At 37.5% G+C, this 22,559-nt stretch overlaps 1 protein-coding gene across 3 annotated transcripts in view; it reads right to left on the reverse strand.

The window, feature by feature from the left end:
- Nucleotides 1–7,060: 7,060 nt before the first annotated feature.
- JAKMIP2 (janus kinase and microtubule interacting protein 2) overlaps nucleotides 7,061–22,559 on the reverse strand; it is a 190,937-nt gene continuing 175,438 nt past the window's right edge. For 2 of the 3 annotated variants that reach the window (XM_068534537.1, XM_068534534.1), the window contains 3 exons: nucleotides 21,820–21,885; nucleotides 18,107–18,177; nucleotides 7,061–7,555 (listed from right to left, as the gene is read on the reverse strand). In XM_068534537.1, coding sequence (XP_068390638.1) covers nucleotides 18,127–18,177; nucleotides 21,820–21,885 — 117 coding nt within the window. In that variant the 3' untranslated portion in view covers nucleotides 7,061–7,555; nucleotides 18,107–18,126. The remainder of the gene's footprint in view (nucleotides 7,556–18,106; nucleotides 18,178–21,819; nucleotides 21,886–22,559) is intronic. The other variant, XM_068534536.1, reaches the window with a different exon arrangement.

Raw genomic sequence — 22,559 nt, forward strand, 5'->3', positions numbered from 1 at the left:
AAAAAAAAAAAAAAAAAAAAAAAAAAAAAAAGTCTCACCTTATCAACTTTCTGCAAGTTAGCTTCTAGCTTTACAGGGCTGTAAAACATCTGGGCTCTCATCAATTGCTGCATTTCCCCAGAGTCAAAAGACTTTTCAATTGACATATTAGAAACAACTCTGAAATGAAATTAGAAAGATACTCATCATTTTGCTTTACTTCCACGTTTTGAATATTTTTCTACATATTGATACTTTCCTATAGTAGCTCTAAGAATATTTAATGTGCAGTTAAAAAATATTGAATTTATACCCTGTGGCTGTACAAAAATACATCTGAGGTGATGTAAATTAAAGGCAAAACTAAAGTAAATTAAAGGCAAAAGAGTGAAATCAATAAAGTAAAAAGAAAATAGAAATAATTGACAAGATTCCATAATTAAATTTTAGATTTGTTCATGCATTTCTAGGCAGTCAGGGCAAAATAATTTACATAATAAATTATTTATTTCTTATTATAAAGGAAGAAAAATCTAGTTCCTGAAGTGGCTGTTGTTTTGTTTTGTTTTCTCCTTCTCCTTCTAAATTCTAAAAAAGAGTGTCATATGGAGCTTCATGAAGGTGATAGAGATGTAGTGGCCCTTGTTCTCAATATTTTTACCGTAATTACAGGCACAGATTCCCAATGCCTCTTTGTTATAGAGCCTATTGATCAAAACCAATGGTTTCATATTTATAAGTGCATCTGCATGCAAAAATGTATTTGTTAAACACATCTTTATTTGGAGCATTTTCAGTGAGCAAAAAAGCCTTCATCATTCACTCTGACATTTCGTATGTAAATACAAAATAGCTTAAATAAAGTAAGCATTCTTTATCAGCCACTGGACACATATCTTTACCCATGGGGTAGGTAAGCACTTGACTACACATCTGCACCCCTATGAAAGCTGCTCACCTGTAGGTCAGAGGCAGAGCTGTATCATGAGCCCATAGGAGGAGTCCCTTTGTGTGGGCTTTGTATGAACCTAGTGGCTGTTTACTTGTCCCACTGGCACTATGGTAGGAAGTGTTCCCTGCCCCCATTAATATCTCCAAAAGACACCAGGGTACTTTGTTTTGGAGCTAGAAGAAGTCAGTTGAGCTGTTGACATGATTAGCATATTTGAGTTATATACCAGAACTGGAGTTCATCAAAACTTTTCATTTATAACATTAGACAGAATCCATAACAATAATTGGTACCTTTCTCATAGAGACTCAGGCACTTGTAAGTCTTCATCAAATAACGTAGTCATGATGTCTTGAGGGCTGGGGTTATGTCTTATTCTCTGTTTTAGGGATCTGACGTGACACAGGAGATGGTTCCTATAGACGGGTAACAGAACTTTAAACTGATGAGTGACACATTTTGCTAGTTAAAGATAAGAGGTTGCAACTTAAGAACCATTCTTAGCATGGATTTTTCAAGCCCACCTCCAAAGACTAATATTATTTTTAATTGCTCTCAGTAGTGACCTATAAAATTATACCTCACATTGTGCCATATTGGTTCTTTATTTGTTTCATGTATACATGGGTAGTTTCCCACATAAACTGGAAGCTCTTTGAGGGTCGACCCATTCATACCAGGCCATAGGGATGGGCATATAATGGATGGTCATGTAACAGATGCTTGTTAACTTGTTACATCTAGTGGGTCTACAAGGTAGAGAAAAAAGGTAGGTGGATAAAGGAAAAGAAGTAATAGCTAGAATAAGAATGACAAATAGCTGGCAAGATTCTTCCCCAAACTATATTCAGAGCAGGCATGCTAATGACCATAGTTCCCTCCTCATGAGTGTAAATTTGTGCCTTGGACTCCTCACCATAGTGCCCCTGGCAGGTACAATAAAAAATTCAGAGTGGATAGATGAGAAGAAACCTATTTACCATCTTTGATGTAGAGTTTGTTCCCCAACATTATATGGATAACCCTGATTTCCCTCACCCGCTTTTCTAAAGTAGATTAAGAGTTAAAACAAAACAAAAACCTATGGACAATGCAAGATAAAGTTTTTAAAAATGCAGTTTGTTTTATTTTTATATAAACTAAAACACCAGAGCTCATTGATTCCTGTATTAAATACATAAATTATAAAATAACCATTCATAAAACTTTACATACAATAAGTTGATTCCAGTCTCTACGGTAATAACATACAGTACATGTACATGTTTGGTGTACTTCAGAGGATCATTCTGGTGAAACTCAGTGAATTTATATTTTTCTTCCATTGATAAACAAGCACTGAAGCAATATATGGAGTCATGCTAATGAGATGGAGAGAAAGAACCCCAACTGAAGCAGTTGATTGAATGAAAACTCTGAGAAATTGACCCCCTGGCTGCATTAATACAGTAGACATCTGGGGAACTATGTATTCCCATGCATGGGCTTTGTACTTGAGTCCCCACGGAATTGTATCGTGGAGGTTCAAGCAGGCATAAACCCTTTATGGAATGAGATTTTTAGCTGATAAAAATATGTGACTTTGGGCTAATATTAATACTGTAGATTGTGCTGGACTCTGTTGTTCTTTCCAGAAAAACCACTGGCATCACCAGAAGGCTAGATTATGGGCTTGGGTAATTGGAAAACCAATAAGTAGTTCTTTGCCTCAGTCAAAAACAGGGAATAGTAGTAATGGACAAAAGGAAGAGAAAAGGGAGAAGAGACAGGCAAGCAGGGGAAGAGCACAGATACCAGATGCTAAACAAAAACATGAGTTACCGAGCAGCATCAGAAAACCCCTTCCCAATTCCCCAATCCTAGGACAGAAGTACACATTTAGTAAGCGCTCACACCATCATACTATATACAGAATGTATATGTGTATATATCTACATCACATATTTATAAAAGTGTTTGGATTTTGATCTGCCTCATTGTGGGAAGTTATTATGGTTAATGTGGGGAAATAGGCACATTTTGTGACTTATCAATCAAATATAAGTGATTGCTGTTATCAATGGACGCTGGGGATCTGCTTTTGGGAAACTGCATCATCCACACTATAGTAAGTTTGTAGAGGCTTGACTGTAGGCAAAGTTGGACTCCAAGTTGTTTATCTACAGCACTCCCACCCTACAGAACTTTGATATCACAAGGATGGAAATAAAAGCAGGGGTTCAAAGACCTCAATGCAAAAACACAAAGATAAAAACAGGGAACTTCACCCAATCAACCACCTGTACCTCTGAGTTTCATATACTAGGTTGAATATAGCAAATTATAGTCCTTTTATTTTTGCCACATTGCCCCTTGAAGTATATCTTTAGTGATTATGATTAAACCTTGGTCTTGTACTCTTAACGATAGAAGATTTATTTAGAAAGAACTAAACTGCCAAACTAAAGGCAGCAAAGGAATGTGAATCTGCTCTGCCTGGTACTGAAATGGGATCACAGAGGATCAACTCCAACTTCTGTTATGTCTGAATCCTCCTGCCACAATGCCTGAGGTTCAGTCTCAAGACAATATATTATATAGAAATGACAAGGCAGTTGAACAGAATGGAAGCTTTTGGCCCTCAAGACCTTTTGACCTACTTTTTTCCCTTTAGAAAGTAGAAATCCACTTAAGGAGAGGCTTGGGTCCATCCTGGAAGCATTAACTCATGACATAAACAGTCATCTAAGATTTGCTTTGATGACTATCTCTCAAGTCATATCGAACTTTTTCAATATAGCAGATAAATATATACATACACATTCATATATATATGTATATGTATACATATATATATACTGTACCATTCCTTGACAGATCAAAAGTGCAATTAAATATTTAAAAAATAAAATGTCTATGCTGCCCATCTATTTTGATGTAATATAACACATATGATCCAGTTATTTGGCATCAACACAAAACTGATGAATACTAATTTTACAGTTTCCATGAAAACCTAGGCAGGTTAAAAAGACATGCTTCATCTTAAAACAATGAACTTACAAATTACATCAAAGACATTGAACACATGAATTATACAATGGGTTTACAGAAAAAGTTGACAATAAATAGGCAAAAAGGAACAAATTTGCCAGAGATTTATTTTAAACGGAAAACCACAAAAGTAAGTTTCATTTATATGATGTAAGTTAAAAGGGATTTGATAGTTATTTTTAGCAAATTCTAGTGTTACCTAAAACAAAACTTGGGTGGCCATTAAAAAAAGTTAGACAGTCAATTTAGTAATAGATGCTTTCTAGTTTTATAGTCAAATATAGTCTTCTATTTCTTCTCCCTTTCTCATGAAACTTTTCCTGTTCTCAATAGCCGTGCTAAATTGGGACTTTCGTTTTACCTCGAACTATTTCTTTAATATCTTCAGTTATGTTTATTTTCCAAGAGATGAAGACTTTGTTAAGAAAAATTAAGTAAAATGAACTCTGAAGAATGCTATTCTGATTGCTGCTAACCCATTGGCCAAATATGTCAGGATAGTTAAGTTGTAGAAATTAAAGCAGATATTAAAGACCCAAGTGGGGATCATTTGATCTCTGTAAGAAGTGGAGTCACAATAAACCTCTCCATTATTGAGACACTCTTTTTATGCTTGCTTAACATAGTATGCAAGGGAAGCATTCATTTAGATATGGTCCATTTCTGTGGATCCATGAGTGACTGGAACACACATGTACAATTTTGTTGATGTTTTTTATAATTGTGGAAATGGATAACAGAGAATGTGCCTATCAAAATATTTAGCCCCATCCCAAGATACGTTAATTTTGAGGATCATGAGTAAGGTATGGTAAAAATATTACCTTTTAGCTTAAAATCTTGGAGAAATTTGCTAATCTCCTGGATCTTAAGCTAAACCCCCCCCCCCTTTTTTTTTTTGCATTTTCCCTACACACATCTAAAGCTGCTTAGATGGCCATCCTCATGGGCATTGCTCTTGTATGATTTTGTGTGTATGTGATACAATCAGATTTATAGCAGATAAGGTACATGATTAAACTACATTATTTTAATAAATATTTCTGATTGTTCAAACCCCAGTCAGTGCTTGGATATAAAATTTAACCTACAAGTTTCTTGGTGGGGAAAGCAAGATGAAGAGGAAGAAAGTAGGTTTGGTGGAGCAGATGGGGTATGAATTTGCTCAGATGTACCCTGGAATGGCCAATGGAAAAGTCGTCTAAGATATGGGAGGGTAATTTATCCTCTTCCATATGTTCTGACTGAGATTTGAAAGTGTTGGGTCACAAACTGTAGTAGCACCCTTTTTCATATTGCCTGCACAATGCATGTACTATTCATACTTAATATTGAACCTACCCAGTTGAACAAAGAATCCAGCAGAAGGATAGTTATATTGTATATTCCCAGTAGGACATCTCACAAGACCTCCCCCTCCAAATGAAAGGGATAATTAGACTAATTATGTGATACTCTCAGTTCACTTCAAACCTTAATTTCATGGCTGGCTCTCCTATGATAAAAGTGGAGTTTTGTATTATGGCATGCATATACAGTAAGGAGAGCTAGAAAATGCTTATCATTGAAATTACACATTCTTCTAACTTGTCCAATAGCATGAGAATGATCTATTTACTATAGGTGATTAGGGATCCTGGTTCTGGATCACTCAATCTTTATTGCTAGTAATTGATGGGAAAGCTTCAGTGCTACGGTGCTTAGATTGAACCAAACTGAAGCACTATTTTATTACACAGGGGACTCTTTCTCAACAACACAAGAAAGTCAAATATAGCAGTCATTATTATTACAAAGCACTTCGTGCTACTTTAAGCACCTCTTGTTCCAGAATTGCAAAAAAAAAACCCTCAAAAAACAAAAAAGAAAAAACAAACAAACAAAAAACCTTTATGAAAAAGCATTTTAACCTCATTTTGCAGACGAGGAAGCTGAGGCACAGAGAGGTTAAGTGACTGGGCCAAAGATACCTGGGTCAGCAGTAAATATAAGAACAAAAAGTGGGATTCCCGCATTGTAGCTTTTCTTGTACATTCTTCAGTTATTGTTCTGGCTTTGAAAATGCCAGTGCTAAAACTGAAGAATAAGATACTGAACCCATGTATGGAAGAATTTGTGTAGCATTTCACAGAAAGAGTTTCTGGTTCCCTACACACATTCTTAATGCATGGGAATGCTAGCCCTGTAAATAAAACGTTGACAATTTGAAAAATTGAGGCTGTTTTGTTATCTACAGTAAATGAGGCTAAAATTAGCTTTTCAGGAACATTTATTTGCTCTCAGAGCTGAATCCAAGACTCAGTATTACATAACTTAGGAAAGTACCAGTCTTCTAATTGTCTCTGGTAGAAAATGACCTTATCAGTAACACAATGTTACTTTTATATAAAAAAGTAGAGCTACCTTGTTGCTGTCAGATCTCTAGGGGGGAAAAAAAACGTTATCAGTCTAAATGACAAGAGGTCAGAATGCTCTAAGCATATCAGGATACTTCTAAAAATAATCATAATTTCATTTAATAGTCACATCTCTGCAGTAAACTCAACTGTTGGTAGAAGTTTACTTATCGCCTCTATTTGTATCAAATCGCATAACATGTTATTTGCAGGCAATTTTAAGCAGCCATTTGAAGACCAGTATTTTGGAAATGGAAAGATTCAGAGATGCCTCTGGCCCTATAGTCGTTGACATTCTAAACAGAACTAAGTCAGGGAGCTTGTGATTTAGAGCATCATCTTCTTAATTTTCAATATGAATGAGATCAGTTTGTTGTTCGTGGAGGACCACAGATGTGACAGAAGGCCAAGGAAGCATCAACATCTGCTGTTATTTCTTATGTTGCATTCGCCCGGGTCTTTCACTTTGGTTGCCAGTTTAGTCCGGGTCACTGTGATCCACTTCTCATCTGTCATGTGTGGAATGCATTCCACAAGCTCCACCGTTTGCAGCAAAACAAACCAGACACTGCTTTTCTTCTCACTCAAATTGCAGATGTCTCAGTTCCTGAGTTTTAAACAATAATAAAGACAGAAAAGCAAATCCCTGTAGTAAGAAACCAGACTTTTCAAATGAAATATTTTATTGTAAATAGCTCCTCATAGGTATTCCTCGTGCTTCAATCCCCACCCACCCTTATTTTTTTGTTTGATTTTTTTAAAATGATGTTTATTTCAGGACTAGTGCTTCCATGGGGGTGTAGTGTTACATTAAAATGACCTCCCCTGCACAGCAGGGGTAGAATGTTTCTTTGTAACTTTGGTTCCATGCCCAAGACACATCTTTGATCTGCTGAAACTGGTTCCATGGCTGAATTGTTTTCTTCACGCAATATATGTTTATAGTTCTTTCCTTCTGGTTTGACCTATACGTGTTTCATTAAATGCAGCATATATTGTAGATTTTCAACAGGGTCATGTAGGAACTGTCAAGTAAGAAACCTTGAATAATGGCTTTAAAATACACAGTTGTAGTCCTGGCTACATTATAGTTCTAAGCTTTTGATCTCCCTTTCACTGCTGTAAACATTTCTGCCATCTTTGAAGGTTTAGAAGTATCTGCTTTTCTGTGGTCTTATCCGTGTTTTCGGTTACTCTGTAAAACAGAGGGAGAAATTCTTTAATCATCATTTCTGTCAATAGCTGAAACAGAATAAAAGCACAAACTCTTTTTTTTAAAGAAAAAACCATCTTTTATTTTTTACCACCTCTTGGAACTGCATGATCTTGTGCATGTTATATAAAGAAAATCTCTAAGTTTAATTTCTTTAATTTAAAATGAGAGAACAGAAGTATCTATTTCAAGGGTTACTGCAACATAAGGCATGTAAAGCAATTAACAGTTCTTGTCTCATATAAGTGGCCTGAAATATTAGCTATTATCATTATTGCCTTCTCTGGGACCTTCTAAGCCAATGCCTTGAGAAGCTCAATTAAAATATTATTTTAATTTTATTGTATTTTAAAAAATTTTATTGAAGTATAGTTGATTTACAATATTGTGCTAATTTCTTCTGTACAGCAAAGTGACTCAGTTATATATATATATGGATATATATATGGATATACATTATATATATATTATATATATATTCTTTTTCACATTCTTTTCCATTATGGTTTGTCACAGATATTAAATACTGTTCACTGTGCTATACAGTAGGGCCTTGTTGTTTATCCATCCTGTATATAATAGTTTGCCTCTGATAATCCCAAACTCCCATTCATTTCCTCCCCTAAACCCCTCCCCCTTGGCAACCACAAGTCTGTTTTCTATATCTATGTGTCTGTTTTTGTTTCATAGATATGTTTAGATTCCAAGTATAAGTGATACCATATGGTATTTGTCTTTCTCTTTCTGACTTACTTTGCTTAGTATGATAATCTGTAGGTCCATCCATGTTGCTGCAAATGGCATTATTTCATTCTTTTTTGATGGCTGAGTAATATTCCATTGTATATATATACCACATCTTCTTTATCCATTCATTTGACAATGGACATTTAGGTTGTTTCCATGTCTTGGCTATTGTAAATAGTGCTGCTATGAACACAGGGATGCATTTATATTTTTGATTTTGCTGGATCATACAGCAACTCTATTTTTATTTTTTTGAGGAACTTTCATACTGTTTTCCCTAGTGGTTGTACCAATTTAAATTCCCACTAATAGTGTAAGAGGGGTTCCTTTTCTCCACACCCTTTCCAGCATTTGTTATTTGTAGACTTTTTAATGATGGCCATTCTTCCTGGTGTGAGGTGGTACCTCATTGTGGTTTTGATTTTCATTTCTCTAATAATTAGCGATGATGAGCATCTTTTCATGTGCCTATTGGCCATCTGTATGTCTTCTTTGGAGAAATGTCTATTTAGGTCTTCTGCCCATTTTTTTGATTGGGTCGTTTGTTTTTTTGTTGTGGAGTTGTATGAGCTGTATGTATATTTTGGAAATTAAGCCCTTGTCAGTAGCATAAGATATTATTTTAAAAGCAGGTCTATCTGTGTTTTTCAGTGACTTATTTACTTTTATGTCACATTTCCTCCCCAACAATTGTATTTAATGGCAGATGGTCTCTACCCCAAGGTCCTGACCTGAGGATTCCCTGGGAATTCTGCCACACAGATTTGCTGTTTGGTCCCAGGGTATCTCTGAAAAGGTATTTCCCTGGGCTATGCCAGTCAAGTCTCCTAGCCCTGTTCCTCTTTAAGTCCATGTGCCCGGGTTTTCGCTTGGGTAGAAGTTTAGGACATAATATGCTATTCCAATGAAAGCCAGAAAATGGCACAGAAGACATGTTATCATGTGCTGCCTAAGGACATGGCCTTTAGAATGTGAATGGCATGGAGGGAGAAAATGGGATTTCCATGGAAAAGTCATTTAAATTCTCCAAGGCTTAATATCCCCGTCTATAAGGTAAAGATACTAATTCGGTAGCAGGATTTTACTGGCACTCCAGAAATAGTGACCCAGATCCAAAGAGGTGGAAAAGGAGGCATGTAGTACCTTAAGGATGCTTCCACTCCACCATACAGAGGCAAATTAGAGATTCAAAGAAGTTCCTGCCATAGGTGCCATAGGTGCAAGTTCGAAATATTTCGAACTTGTATTTGCAGAGCCACTTTGTCTACTCCCAAAGACTAGATTAGACTGAGATGAAAGAGTGACTGAGTCACAGAAGAGAATCAGTAGGAAGGAACTGCAGTGGTTGGGATGAAAGTACACTGTGGGAAGGAGGGGAGGGTGCTAAAAGGCATAGAGATTGGTGGTGCTGGCACAAAGGAGAGTTGCATTCTATTGCTCAAACACAGAGCAATGCTCATCTGTTTCTCATCCTCCTTTGTCTATCTAGGCAGAGAACTGGAGAGGAATGGCAAGGCGCGACAGGGGCAGTAACTTCCTTCCCAACAAGAAGCTGAGGCCAGTACCACCAATGATGAGATCCAGAGTCTCAGTGGAAGGGCTTGGGCCCCAGCCAGGCAGGGGATAGTGCACTGGGCTTCTAAAGAATTCACACATATGACCCTCCAAATGGCCCCATCACCTCTCATAGAAAACACAACAAGAACTGGTCAGTAACAGCCAGAAAAACAGCTTCAGCCACCAGGGAGGGGGCCATAACCACTGCCCATGGGGTTGAGAGGCATGGATCATTTTTCCTCTTCCTCTTCCCTGCCCTCCAGAAGAGCTGAACCTTGGAGAGGGCAGAGGAAGAGACCTCTTAGAGCCAGCTCGTGAACCTCCTTCACCATGGGGATAAGGGAAGAAATGAGATGAAGCAGAGACTGAAGCTGAATTTTTAAATTAGGCTAGACTTTCAAGAACTGGAAATGACTAAAAAAACTGGGGAACCAACCTAAGATTTAATTAAAGGATGAGAGAGGGAAATAAATGAAAGGCTTGTTTTGATAAAATAGATTGCAGGGCTTCCCTGGTGGCGCAGTGGTTAAGAATCCACCTGCCAATGCAGGGGACATGGGTTGGAGCCCTGGTCCGGGAAGATCCCACATGCCACGGAGCAACTAAGCCAGTGCGCCACAACTACTGAGCCTGCGCTCTAGAGGCCGTGAGCCACAACTACTGAGCCCGTGTGCTGCAACTACTGAAGCCCACGAGCCTAGGGCCCGTGCTTCGCAACAAAGAGAAGCCACCGCGGTGAGAAGCCCGCGCACCTCAACGAAGAGTAGCCCCCGTTTGCCGCAACTAGAGAAAGCCCACACGCAGCAACGAAGACCCAACGCAGCCAAAAATAAATAAATAAATTTATTAAAAAAAAATAGATTGCATTCAGACTTACATCCCACTGAGATGAGAGCCCCAAACAACTCGTTACAGCTATAATGTTCCCATAGTCCCTGGTAAAGAAGAGAATTAATCTGAATGTGTATAAAAGATGTTCTAAGGTGTGTGTGTGTCTGTGCACGTGTGCACGCTCTGTCTATAAATATATATGTATATACATACACACACACACCCAGTGTGTTTTTATATATAAAATAAATATGCAAACATAAAAGTCTTTTACTTGCAAATTTTCAATTTATATAACCTCAGAGATAAATCCTAAACTCTGTTTCAAAGCACATATGCACCATTTCTCCCCATCACAACTTAAGTAAAGCCCATCATTTGAGTAAAACCATGTTGGTTTTAAAAAACAAATGGATTTATAGGCAGTCTCCCAGAATGTTAAATTTCTGCAAATTGAGTATCTGTAAAAGGAACTATGATTTCTACAGCAAAGCCAGGTTTATTCAAACAGGCATTATGAATAACTGAAGTAGTATCCAACGGGTCACCACAGATGACCCATTTTCAATGACCTAAAGGTCAGTATGCTATAACTAAAACTGTATAAAATACAAATTCATCTTTGATTCAGAAGGCCCTTCTGGATATTACAAAACCTCAGGGATTCTTTTGAATGTATTGCTCTACAGCGCTGAGCTTTAGTTTCCTCCTCTGTAAAACAGTGACTGCAGTCATCCCTTCTGAGAGTTTACGACACGCCACCAGACTCTAAGTTGATGAATACAGTGATGTCATTTCTGACTTCTGACTCTAGTATCCAAGTACCTGCCGCATTGCCCGGTTCACAGAAGAAACCTAGCAAATATGTGCCGAGATCAATTGATAGGCTACTTATGTTCACTGTTCTTTAGAGTTTTCTGTTAGAAGTTGGTTCAGACCCTTTATGGACCATGTAATTAGAGGCACACTGATTAACAAACTGTAGCTAACTCCTGTTCTCTGGTTATGACAAATAGCCAAAAATCATGAACAGCAATCATGCCCTATTCCTGATTTCCATATATGCTTTTCATGGTAAAGGTACCACCATCTAACCAGTTATACTGTACCATCCGGGACCCTAAGGGCCATTCCCAATACTTTTCAATCTATCAACCCTTCTATACAACTTATTGTACAGTATTCAATAAATGGTAGCTGTTATTCTTACTTCTATTTTATAGATGAGGAAACTGATATGGAGGATTGTTAGATAATTGGTCCATGAGAATCCTAGTAAAGAAGATAAATAATATTGAATGAAACTTAACTGAAGCTAGAGGATCAAGGAAGGCTTCCCTGAGTCCCTAATTTTACACTGAGATGGGAAGGACAAATGGACATTAACTAGCTGATGGTGCTGTTGGAAATGTGGTCCAGGTAGAGGGAAGCACGTCTCAGAATGCATGATCTAAAACAGAACGCTTGGTGTGTCCTAGGAACTTGGCTTTTAATGATCCTTTCTATGGGCTAGGTACTATATTGGTTACTTTACTTATATAATATTACTTAATCCTCAGAAAAATTGTAGATGCTATTACTTGCTAATTTTTAATTAGGAAATTAATGTTTAGAGGGGTATAATAGTATCTATTTTCCAGAACTGTTGTAACTATTACATAAAATAATGGTCACGAAATGTACTTTTTCAACTGCAAAACAGGATGTCCTCTTCCTTGTTATAATATCATTACTATCATTAAAAATGCATTTATTGATTGTCAACTATGTGCTAGACACTGTCTAGGTATTTGAGATACAAGAGTAAAGATAACATCTATGGTCTTTGCCCTCATGAACTTTATATGCAAGGAAGGCGAGAGGCAGTAATTAAAAAAAAAAAACAAAACAAAACCAAAAACTCCAAATGCATATAACATTTGACTGGGAGTGAAAAGAAAGTATAGTTGTTCCTCCGTGTCCGTGAGGGATTGGTTCCAGGACCTCCCACCAAAATCCAAGGATGCTCAAGTCCCTTATATAAAGTGGTGTGGTATTTGCATATAACCTATGCACATTCTCCCATATACTTTAAATCACCTCGAGATTACTTACAATACCTAATACAATGGAAATGCTATGTGAATAGTTGCCTGCATGCAGCAAACTCAAGTTTTGCTTTTTGGAACTTTCTGGAATTTTTTTTTCCGAATATTTTCCAACCACAGTTGGTTGAATCCAAGGATGCAGAACCTGTAGATATAGAGAACTGACTCTACTCTGCACACAAGGGCTGAATGGGCAGAACTCTGTGGTAGGCGGAAGGGAGTATAGCTCATCAAGGGAAATCCTGGAACAACACGAGGCCTCAGTTAGTCTGTAGTTAGATCAGACAGGGCTTTTTTGGCCACATTAAGGAACCGTGATTTGACCCTAATAGTGATGCTTTCCCAGGAAGGGGGCATGACTAGATTGGTGTTTCCTAAAACTCATTCGGACTGCTGTATGAAGAGTGAGTTATGAGAGTGTCTGAGGAGAAGCACTGACTCCAGTAAGTAAGATATCCCCCCTGTGGAGTTGGGGGAGAATATATTTGTTTATGTATTCTTTCCTCTGTTCACTCATTCTTTAAGTTATTCTCCAAACGACATATAAAGAACAAACTGGATAGTTATCTTGGTGTTACATTACTATGCTATCCAGGGCCCTGATCTAACAGGTCACAAATCTGCTTTCACCTTCATTTACCCAGCTAGTTATTCATTCATACGTCTGCCCTTCAGTCCATCTGTCAATTTAAAATTTATTCAGCACCTAAGTATATATAAGGCACTGTTGTAGACACTGAAGATACAAAGATGAATACAGCATGAGCCCTACCCTATGCTTTACTAACAGTCTAATGTGTGAGACGGATAGGGAAACAATTTTAATACGACTAGATAAAGGCTAATGGATATGTTTACATAAAGGAAGGGCTGATTAGCTAGCATATAATGCTGCATCAAATGGACTTCTTTTACCAATATAAAAGAACAAGGAGCAAAATTCTCCTGTTTTAAACAACGTATATTGTAGATATTGGTCAATTGCCATTTGTTTTCCACATGTCCCCTATAGGAATTAGTGGGAAGAGGGATTGAAAAAAATGTATATGTAATAAGAAATAAACATTTGTATATTTTAATGGAGAATTTGTAACTAATCAGCTGTGGCTGTTTTTATAATACAGCATTTATTACTAAGTTTTTTGGGGTCAGAACAACAACGCAATATTATGTGCCTTTTAACATGGTTTATGTTACTAGACAGGAAGCGAAAATATTGAGTTATCAAGTTCAAAAATTCATGGTTGACACCAGAGAAGTATCATTAAAAATGAACTAGAATATGTGGACGAAGAATCACCATCACCTGTTCTCTGTCTGGTCTTCCCAACTTCAAAATAAACGAAGCTGGTTCTGTTTTGTTCTTCACTAATCCATCCCTCCTCAGAAGAGGAGGATTTTCAATGGTCATTGTAACCTGGATGTAACAACTAACCTGGTGATAGCTATTTTTGCACTCCTCTCATTTTCTTCTTTCCTTTGCCTTCCTGTGTAAGTGTCTAACATGGAAAAATTAGTGGTACACTATTTATTAGAATAAAAATACAGAATACTAAGAGGAAAGAAATACATGAAGGAGATTAAGAGGTACAAACTTCCAGCTGCAACATAAATGAGTCCTGGGTATAAAATGTACAGTGTGGGGAATATAGTCAAAAAGTTGTAGTATCTTTGTATGGCAGCTTGTAACTAGACTTATTGTGGTGATCATTTTGAAATGTACAGAAATATCGAATCACTATGTTGTGTAACAGGAACTAACATAATGTTATAGGTCAATTATACTTCAAAAACAAGCAAACAAACAAAGAAACTCATAGAAAAAGGGATCAGATTTGTGATTACCAGGGGCGAGGGGTAGGGGGAAGAGGTACTGGATGAACAATCAAAAGGTACAAACTTCCAGTTATAAGATAAATAAGTTCTAGGGATATTATATACAACATGATACATATAATTAATGTGATTGTGTATTATATATAAAAGTTGTTGAGAGTAAATCCTAAGAGTTCTCATCACAAGAAAAAATTCTTTTTTCTATTTCTTTAATTCTATAGATGCTCACTAAATTTACTGTGATAATCATTTCACGATGTATGTAAGTCAAATCATTATGCTGTATACCTTAAACTTATACAGTGTTGTATGTCAATAATATCACAATAAAACTGGAAGGAAAGAATGAATGCATGAGCAGATGGTATCTCCTGAAACTACGTGAGGTTCCCCTACTTAAGGTAAAAGTCCCACGATAACGCATGAACTGAGTTATTTAGTCAGCAACCACGGAAAGCAGTAAGGGTACCTTAGGAGCCTTCAGCAGCTTCTAGATCATCACTGACAAAAATGACTTAGGTAATTGCTAAAAGGAAAGAAGCATAAGTCATTTCATTTTAAGGAGCCTATTTTTTTTTTTTTTAATAAATTTATTTATTTATTTATTTATTTATTTATGGCTGTGTTGGGTCTTTGTTTCTGTGCGAGGGCTTTCCCTAGTTGCGGCAAGCGGGGGCCACTCTTCATCGCGGTGCGCGGGCCTCTCACTATCGCGGCCTCTCGTTGTGGAGCACGGGCTCCAGACGCGCAGGCTCAGCAGCCGTGGCTCACGGGCCCAGTCGCTCCGCGGCATGTGGGATCTTCCCAGACCAGGGCTCGAACCCGTGTCCCCTGCATCAGCAGGCAGACCCTCAACCACTGCACCACCAGGGAAGCCCAAGGAGCCTATCTTTATATACAATTTAAGTTAGTCTTAGGTTTAGAGCAGAATATAAATCATTAATTTAATAGGAAAAATATTTTTCTGGTTATTTGCAGCATGCTCTTACTACCCGCCAATAAGAAAGCACTTTTCTTCCTTACTTCCTCCTACCTCTCTCTTGCCTGCTTTGCATATATAAGTAGCATTAATCACTTTCCAGTAATGTCTTATTCCCTTGTATTATTGAAATCCAGATTATTCTTGGAAAAGAAGAGATGAAAAGGTAACTACTCCTTTCGGTTTAGGTGGTAAACTACTCGGCAGTACTTAGAGGTTTTATTTTCAAACTTGTGTATTTGCAAACTCAGTAAATGTGATAGCCAACTTTTTTTTTTCTTTTTTATAATAGCTAAGAGTTGCTGATTACTGAACCATGTGCCAGTCAATGTGGCAAATCCTTCATATGCATAATCTTATTGAATTTTTTCAACATAATACCATGCTGTAGTTAATATAATTATAACCATTTTATGGAATAGGAAACCTAATCTTGGTCTAAACCTACCATGACGTAGCTAGTACATGGCAGGATTCAAACTTAACAGTAGAGTTAACTTCAAAGCTGTACACTCTAAACTACTCAGCCTTTGTCCCTCTACATATTTTTACTACCCAGATTCACTGCCACATTCATTTGCCATATTATTATTATTAATTATAATTGCATTTTTTCATTTGACCATTCCTAAGTGTCAATCACGCGTGCCCCTGGAGGAAAAGCAAATTAAATTTTGTATATCCCTCGAGGAGTTACAAAAAATTGGAAAAGGTATGGAGATGAGCGCATTGCAATTTCAAAACCCAAGAGCTATGTAGTAGTACACAGATTGTAGATAGGACCCCTCTGATTGCTGATATATATGAACATAAATAATGCTCAAAATGTGAGAGAAAGGCCCTCTTTCATTTGTGAGGCAGAATGGGGTTAAAAGTGGACTCTGGCGTGAGGCTGTCTGGGTACAAATCCTAGTCCTGCCCACTGTAGCGATATGGTCTTGGGAAAAATCACATGCTGTAGTTTCCCCAGCTGTAAAAAAAAATAAATAAAAGCAACACCTACTTTCTAGGGGGTTTTGTGAGGATTAATGTATCTATTGCTTAGAACAGCACCTAGCATGTAATTGTTAGTCATTATTGATATTAATGTTCAAGCCTACTCATTTTCTAGCTAGTGTTTATGTATTAATGAAGCTTGATTTTTCTTCCCTACACCACCATGTAGTACTTGCGTCTCAACGAACTTTATTTGCCTCATTGATCGATTGTTATTTGGGGGATGGGAGGGCTGTTTGTTTTCTCATGCTCTGGCCATTTTGATCCTTTCCTAGAGAATCTTGCCCATTTCTCTTTAGATATTCTCATTCAGTTTAAGAAACTAAGTCCTCTTCTTTATGTGCTGCAAGGTTACCACCCTTCTTGTCAGACAGAGGATAATTTTCAGTCTGAAAAGAAAATCTTTTGGAGGAAGGAATAAAGCCAGGGAGTTGGGTATATGAGGATACAACTTTCTGGGGATATCTGCTTCACTCCTTCCTTGTATCAGGTCATGCTAAAGTACTTTTGCTTTTCTGTTTCACATCCAGGTAACAGAGTTGATACCCACAGAGAGAGAAAGTGTCTCTCTTCCATTTTTCAACTTGTTATAGAAAATGTTAAGTAACGTGAGGTCCAGGAAAGATCCCTGCATAATATAACTTAATAGGATAACCAAAGTGGACATACACCATGGTAAACAGATTTAGAATGGCAGCTAGCCCTTGTTTATTTTTAAATAATGGTGTTAAGGTTTGTGGTTTCTGTACCTGGGTAGACATCAGAATCACCTGGTATGCTTGTTAAAAATATAGATCAATCTTTACTCTCCACCTCTCTCACCCTCTGTCTCATCCCCATGTCCAGTAATCTGCTTCATTAAATCGGAGGTAAGGCTTTGGAATCTGTATTTTTAATAGCATTGGGAATCACTGTCTAAGATGATTTATACTTGTATTCATAAGAAACTGACTTGATAATATAATAATAGTGAGTCTTCATTTTTTTCTAAATGGACATTGAAAACTATCTTATTTTAAAACAAGATCCAATTTCCCTAAATAGCCTGTTTTCCTGAGTCCTGATGAAGAGGGACTGGGAGAAAGGGTTAAAAAATCAGTCATTTTTAACTTGTTAGATTTACAGAAGCAGAATTTTCAACCTGGAAGAGACACTAAAAACATACTCATATTTTTTTACTTTGCAGATACAGAAACGACTCTTTCAGTGTAATGAGGGGCTACAGTGAGAATTCGCAGATCCACAGACATCATGACTTCCCAAAGCAAGACAGTTAGCTAGAAAAAAATCCTTGATTTCCATCATGCTTCATGGTTGCTTCATTTCTTTAATAATCACCCAAATGGATTGGATCTATTTCTCATTTTATGGCATTTAAGATTGGCATTTAAATACCCAGTGTATTTGTTTTTTAAAAACATGGGCATAGTAACTATATGCAGCATCCTTCTTATCAAATACCTCTTAGAAGCACATTTTGAGAATTAAATGGAATCTTACCTGTAAGAGGCACCTTGACATCAAGGCCATAGAATAAAGGCAAGAGAGAAGAACAAGAATAGAAACAGAAACTGCAGAAGAAAAAGAAGAAGATTATGTAAATCTGAATTTCTGTACTGCCATTCAGGTCGCACAAAACCTCAGCTTTTCCACTTTGCTCAAATCTGACCATTTCTCATATATACACCAAATACCTTTTATTTCAAAAAAAAAACATACCTTTTATTTATCCACTGGTAAAGCAATGCAATGAATAACTGGTGTTCAACTAACATCGACTGATACATTTTAGAATTCTGAGAGGGTCTTAACAGGTAATCGGTCTAAGCTCCTAATTTTCTAAGTAAGAAAAATAAGCACTCAATAGTCTAATTGCATATAATCTGATGGTATAGTGAAGCCTAGAGCTTAGACCTTCCAAGTCCTACTCTATTACATGTTATTGTCTCTATTTTTAATGTGTGAGAGGGTAATTTAAAAAATTAAAAATGATCAAAGTGTACACAATCACTCAGGGCTATCATTATATGGTTAACGTGTTAGGTTTTAGGACTAAGGCAGAGCAGGAAGAATATTAATCTGTAGGGTAAACATACGATCACTTATCCACAGTGGGGCGCTCCTCAGAGGGAAATGGAATTGTATTAGTAATTACATCATGGCAACAGGTATAACCTGGGTCTGTCCTGGTTGAGTGAGGATATGTGGTCCTTCTACTGGTATGAACTATGCTTATTCATCAGAGGTAACTTCACACAGTGAATGGACGCTGCCACTCCAGGCTGTCATGCTTCTGAGATAGATTTCTCCTTATTTGACTCATAGAAGTTAAATGGAGTCCGATTTGTCTCTCTTCACCATGAACCTTCACCAGAGAAGCAGATACTTGGATGGAAAACATGCTTGTTTTCCACATCCATACTTGGATGGAAAACATGCTTGCTGGTAGAAAACCAACTGTATGCTAATTATAAAATGTCATAGGTCAGATCAGTTTTTTCAAATACTGATCTCCTCGGTGATTTACTCTTACAGAGTCATGAAGTCTTTTGCCTTGTTATCACACTTCAGGAGCCTTCTGTTGGACATGACATTTTTGAATAGGGTCCTGTGTGGCAGTCTCATATTGGGCATATTATTTGCATATTTCCTTTAATACCATACTTACAAGGCTCTTGCTTCACTGTGGCAAAATTGCATGAACAAGTTATAAACATGGTGTGAAGAGCCATGTATTAGTGACTGGTCTAGTACCATGAAAAGCAGAAACTCTGTCCTTTTTTTTTTTTCCCCCCCATTCCTTGAAGATGGATAGTAATAGGATGGCACCTGTAGCAGGAGTGGATGGAGGAGAGGAATGGAAGACTTCCACTATTCCCATGAGAAGGTCAGGTGTCAGAGCTACCTCTCTGGGCATGAGGGGATGCCCATCACCTGATTTACAATGAGAGTCTAAATTCCATGCTATGTGGTAGGCAGGCTGTGGCACTTAAGGTCAGATACCTGACCTCTGGTCTTGATTTGCCATAGACTGGTTATATGATTTGGGGAAAGTTGTTTAATGTCTCTGAGCCTTTGTTTTATTATCTGTATAAAAGGGGAACATAATATCTGTGGTATATTTCTCATGATAATTATAATTAATTATAACAATTATTATTTATTATAATAATTAATAATTATAATTAATGATGATAATTCATCATCAAATGAGATGATGAACGTGGAAGTGCCTTGGATGGTGAAGAGCGGCACATGGGAAGCAATTTTGCTATGTTTGTTTTTATCACCTGATTTATATTCACTGTGTGCGTGGGAATTAGGAACAAAGAAGGAATACTGTATGTACCCTGAGAAGGTGTTCAAGTACTCCAGGGGAAAGAATGAAGACTATCCCTGACATAAGTGATCTTTAGCCTTTTTACTATGCTTGTGGATGAGTAGAATTGAGGTCAAGTGAATAGAAGGTACTTTATAAACCTCATCTGTCATTCTAACCTCTAATCAAAAACCAACTGGATTGTTTTTGAAGTGGCTTAGTTTAGTACCACATATGGAATATGCTGCTTTGATAGCTAAATAATCGTCATTTTCTGTTAAGTACATTAACCTATTATCATAAATGTTTAGGAAGTTCAGACCTGTAAAATGAGAAGTTCACACTTAATTTGGCTAGGGTGGTGACCTGACTAGATGTTAGAAAATTCCTTTATTTGTTTGTTTTTCCTCAGTTAAGTGGGGACTGAACTGAACGAAGTTTCTGGGGCAGAGCTGGCAGCTTTCTCCTTGAACCACCCCAGGACTGTTTACGAATTAGCAGAGAGACTGACTAGGACCAAGAGTAGCCATTCAAATACGTGGATAACGGAAGATAGCAGGTGTGTCCTTTGACAGCCAGGGAAACTGTGGACAACCCCTGCTTTCTGTGGGTCTTTCTGTCAAACACTGGGAAATTAGATGCAGCTTTTCGTTTACTACACTCTTACCCTGAAGAACTAAATAGCACACTTTGGAAATGAGGAAAATTCAAATTCAAAATTTTGTATAAGATGTGTAACTTTACATTTTGAAATTTTAAAAAATATACTTTAATTTGACTTATACTTTTTTAGTGTTTCCTAATTTTCATGTAAGTGACCTCCTGTTTTTCCTCATGGAACCCATGAGAGGAGGTGAGGGTGAGTGTTACCATCCCTATTGAATAGATATGGCTCAGACACAGTGGGTAAAGTCACTTACCCAAGCTCAAATAAGTACGTGAAGACCCAGCCTACATAAGAATCTAGGTGGCTGATTGTTTGGCTACTGGACCCTACCAGTGGCCTTTGAGCTCACATAAGGGCAACTATAAAAGCCATTTGGGATGAACCAAATTCTAATCACTATCTCGGAAATGGCAGGTGGTTTGCTATTTGCTTCTTGGGTGTCCATGGAAGATACTGCAAAACAACCATGCTTTTTTGCAACACAGGGATTCGGGCTGCTACTTCCAGTCAATGCGACTGGAACTCCATAGAACACCTCTTGCCATCCCCGCTGTGTTCCTTGGCAGGGCGCCCCTGGCATCCTAGGCAGGATAATTCTTTGTTATGCAAGACTGTTGAATTCACTGCAGCTAAGGAGCATTCCTGTGCTAGCCCTCTCCCTTCTCCCAGAACACACACATTTCCAAATGCCCTCTTTACCTCACCCCCACCCCTGCCAAAATGTTGGCTGACCTGGAAGAAGCAGTTCCTCTCTCAGACCACTGGGGAAGTGACATGAGGGCATAGTTTTCATGTGTCAATCTAAATTTCTGAATGTATTATTGAGGTGAAATTGCAGCACAAGGAGGAAAGGGCTTTTTATGAATAATGGGAAAGACTTTTTTAAAAAGGGACTAAAAAGATTTTAAAAAGGAAGAGGAACGTAGAGTGACAAAACTCAGAAGAAGCTTTTGGCAAAGAAGTGAAGATGAGAAAGGGAAAACTGAGGAAAGAAAACACGTATAGAAAAGGACAGGAATCAACACAAAAGGCAAAAATGTAACCGAAGGCAGAAGCTTTGCTAGAATCCTGCTGCCTGACTACAAGCAGAGTTTACGTTTACTGTAACTATACCTGCCTACACAAATACACAATAGCTGAGAAGAAAGAAAACACAGTGAGTGAAAACAATATTATTGTCTGATCTAAAAAATAAAGATTGAAATTCATATTGAACTTCACATGTACCTTTTCTTCTAAGTCCTTTATCTGTCTTTTCTGGATGTCTGTTTTATCTTCTAAGTCACGAATTCTCTGAAAAAAAAAGGGGAGGGAAAAAGAAGCTTTTCAGTCTGTTAAGTTAAACAAGAAGATCATTCACCAACCTAAAATACAGAACTTCCTATAAAAACATAACATCTGGAAACGTCACATATACGTTTTTCTGTACCCAGAGGGTTATTGCATGTTTCAAAAATTACCCGTACTCACAGTGAAAATTATTGTCATTGATTATATTTTAAAAATATTTGCCACCCCTTTCTCTTCTGGGTCAATCTATCCCTGAAGACCCCTTCCCTGTGAGAGAGGTATGATTCTCAGCCCACTGTCCTTGGGCTTGGTCAGGAGACCTGTTTTGGCCAGTGGAACGTGAGTGGGAGTGAGATGTGGGAAAGCCACATCTTTGTAGAGACAGCTGTATGTCCCAGAACTAGAGAGCAAGAAACAAACTTTGTTGTAAACCATTTGGATTAAGGTTTTTGGTTGTTTATTACCTCATTAAAAAAATGGCTAAAACTGGCTCACACAAATGCAATTATCCCATTGGTTTCTGTTCTACCTTTTTTTTTTCAACCTTATTTCAAATCTGTTTCAGGGTGGAATTTCCTCATGAAACAGCACTGACCAATTTTCACAAAATAAGCTAGCGATTCCACGTCAAAAAAATTCAAAAGAAGGAACTGATAAACTAGGGGAAAAACAAAACC

Source organism: Eschrichtius robustus, chromosome 2 (assembly GCF_028021215.1).
Source record: "Eschrichtius robustus isolate mEscRob2 chromosome 2, mEscRob2.pri, whole genome shotgun sequence".
NCBI lineage: Eukaryota > Metazoa > Chordata > Mammalia > Artiodactyla > Eschrichtiidae > Eschrichtius > Eschrichtius robustus.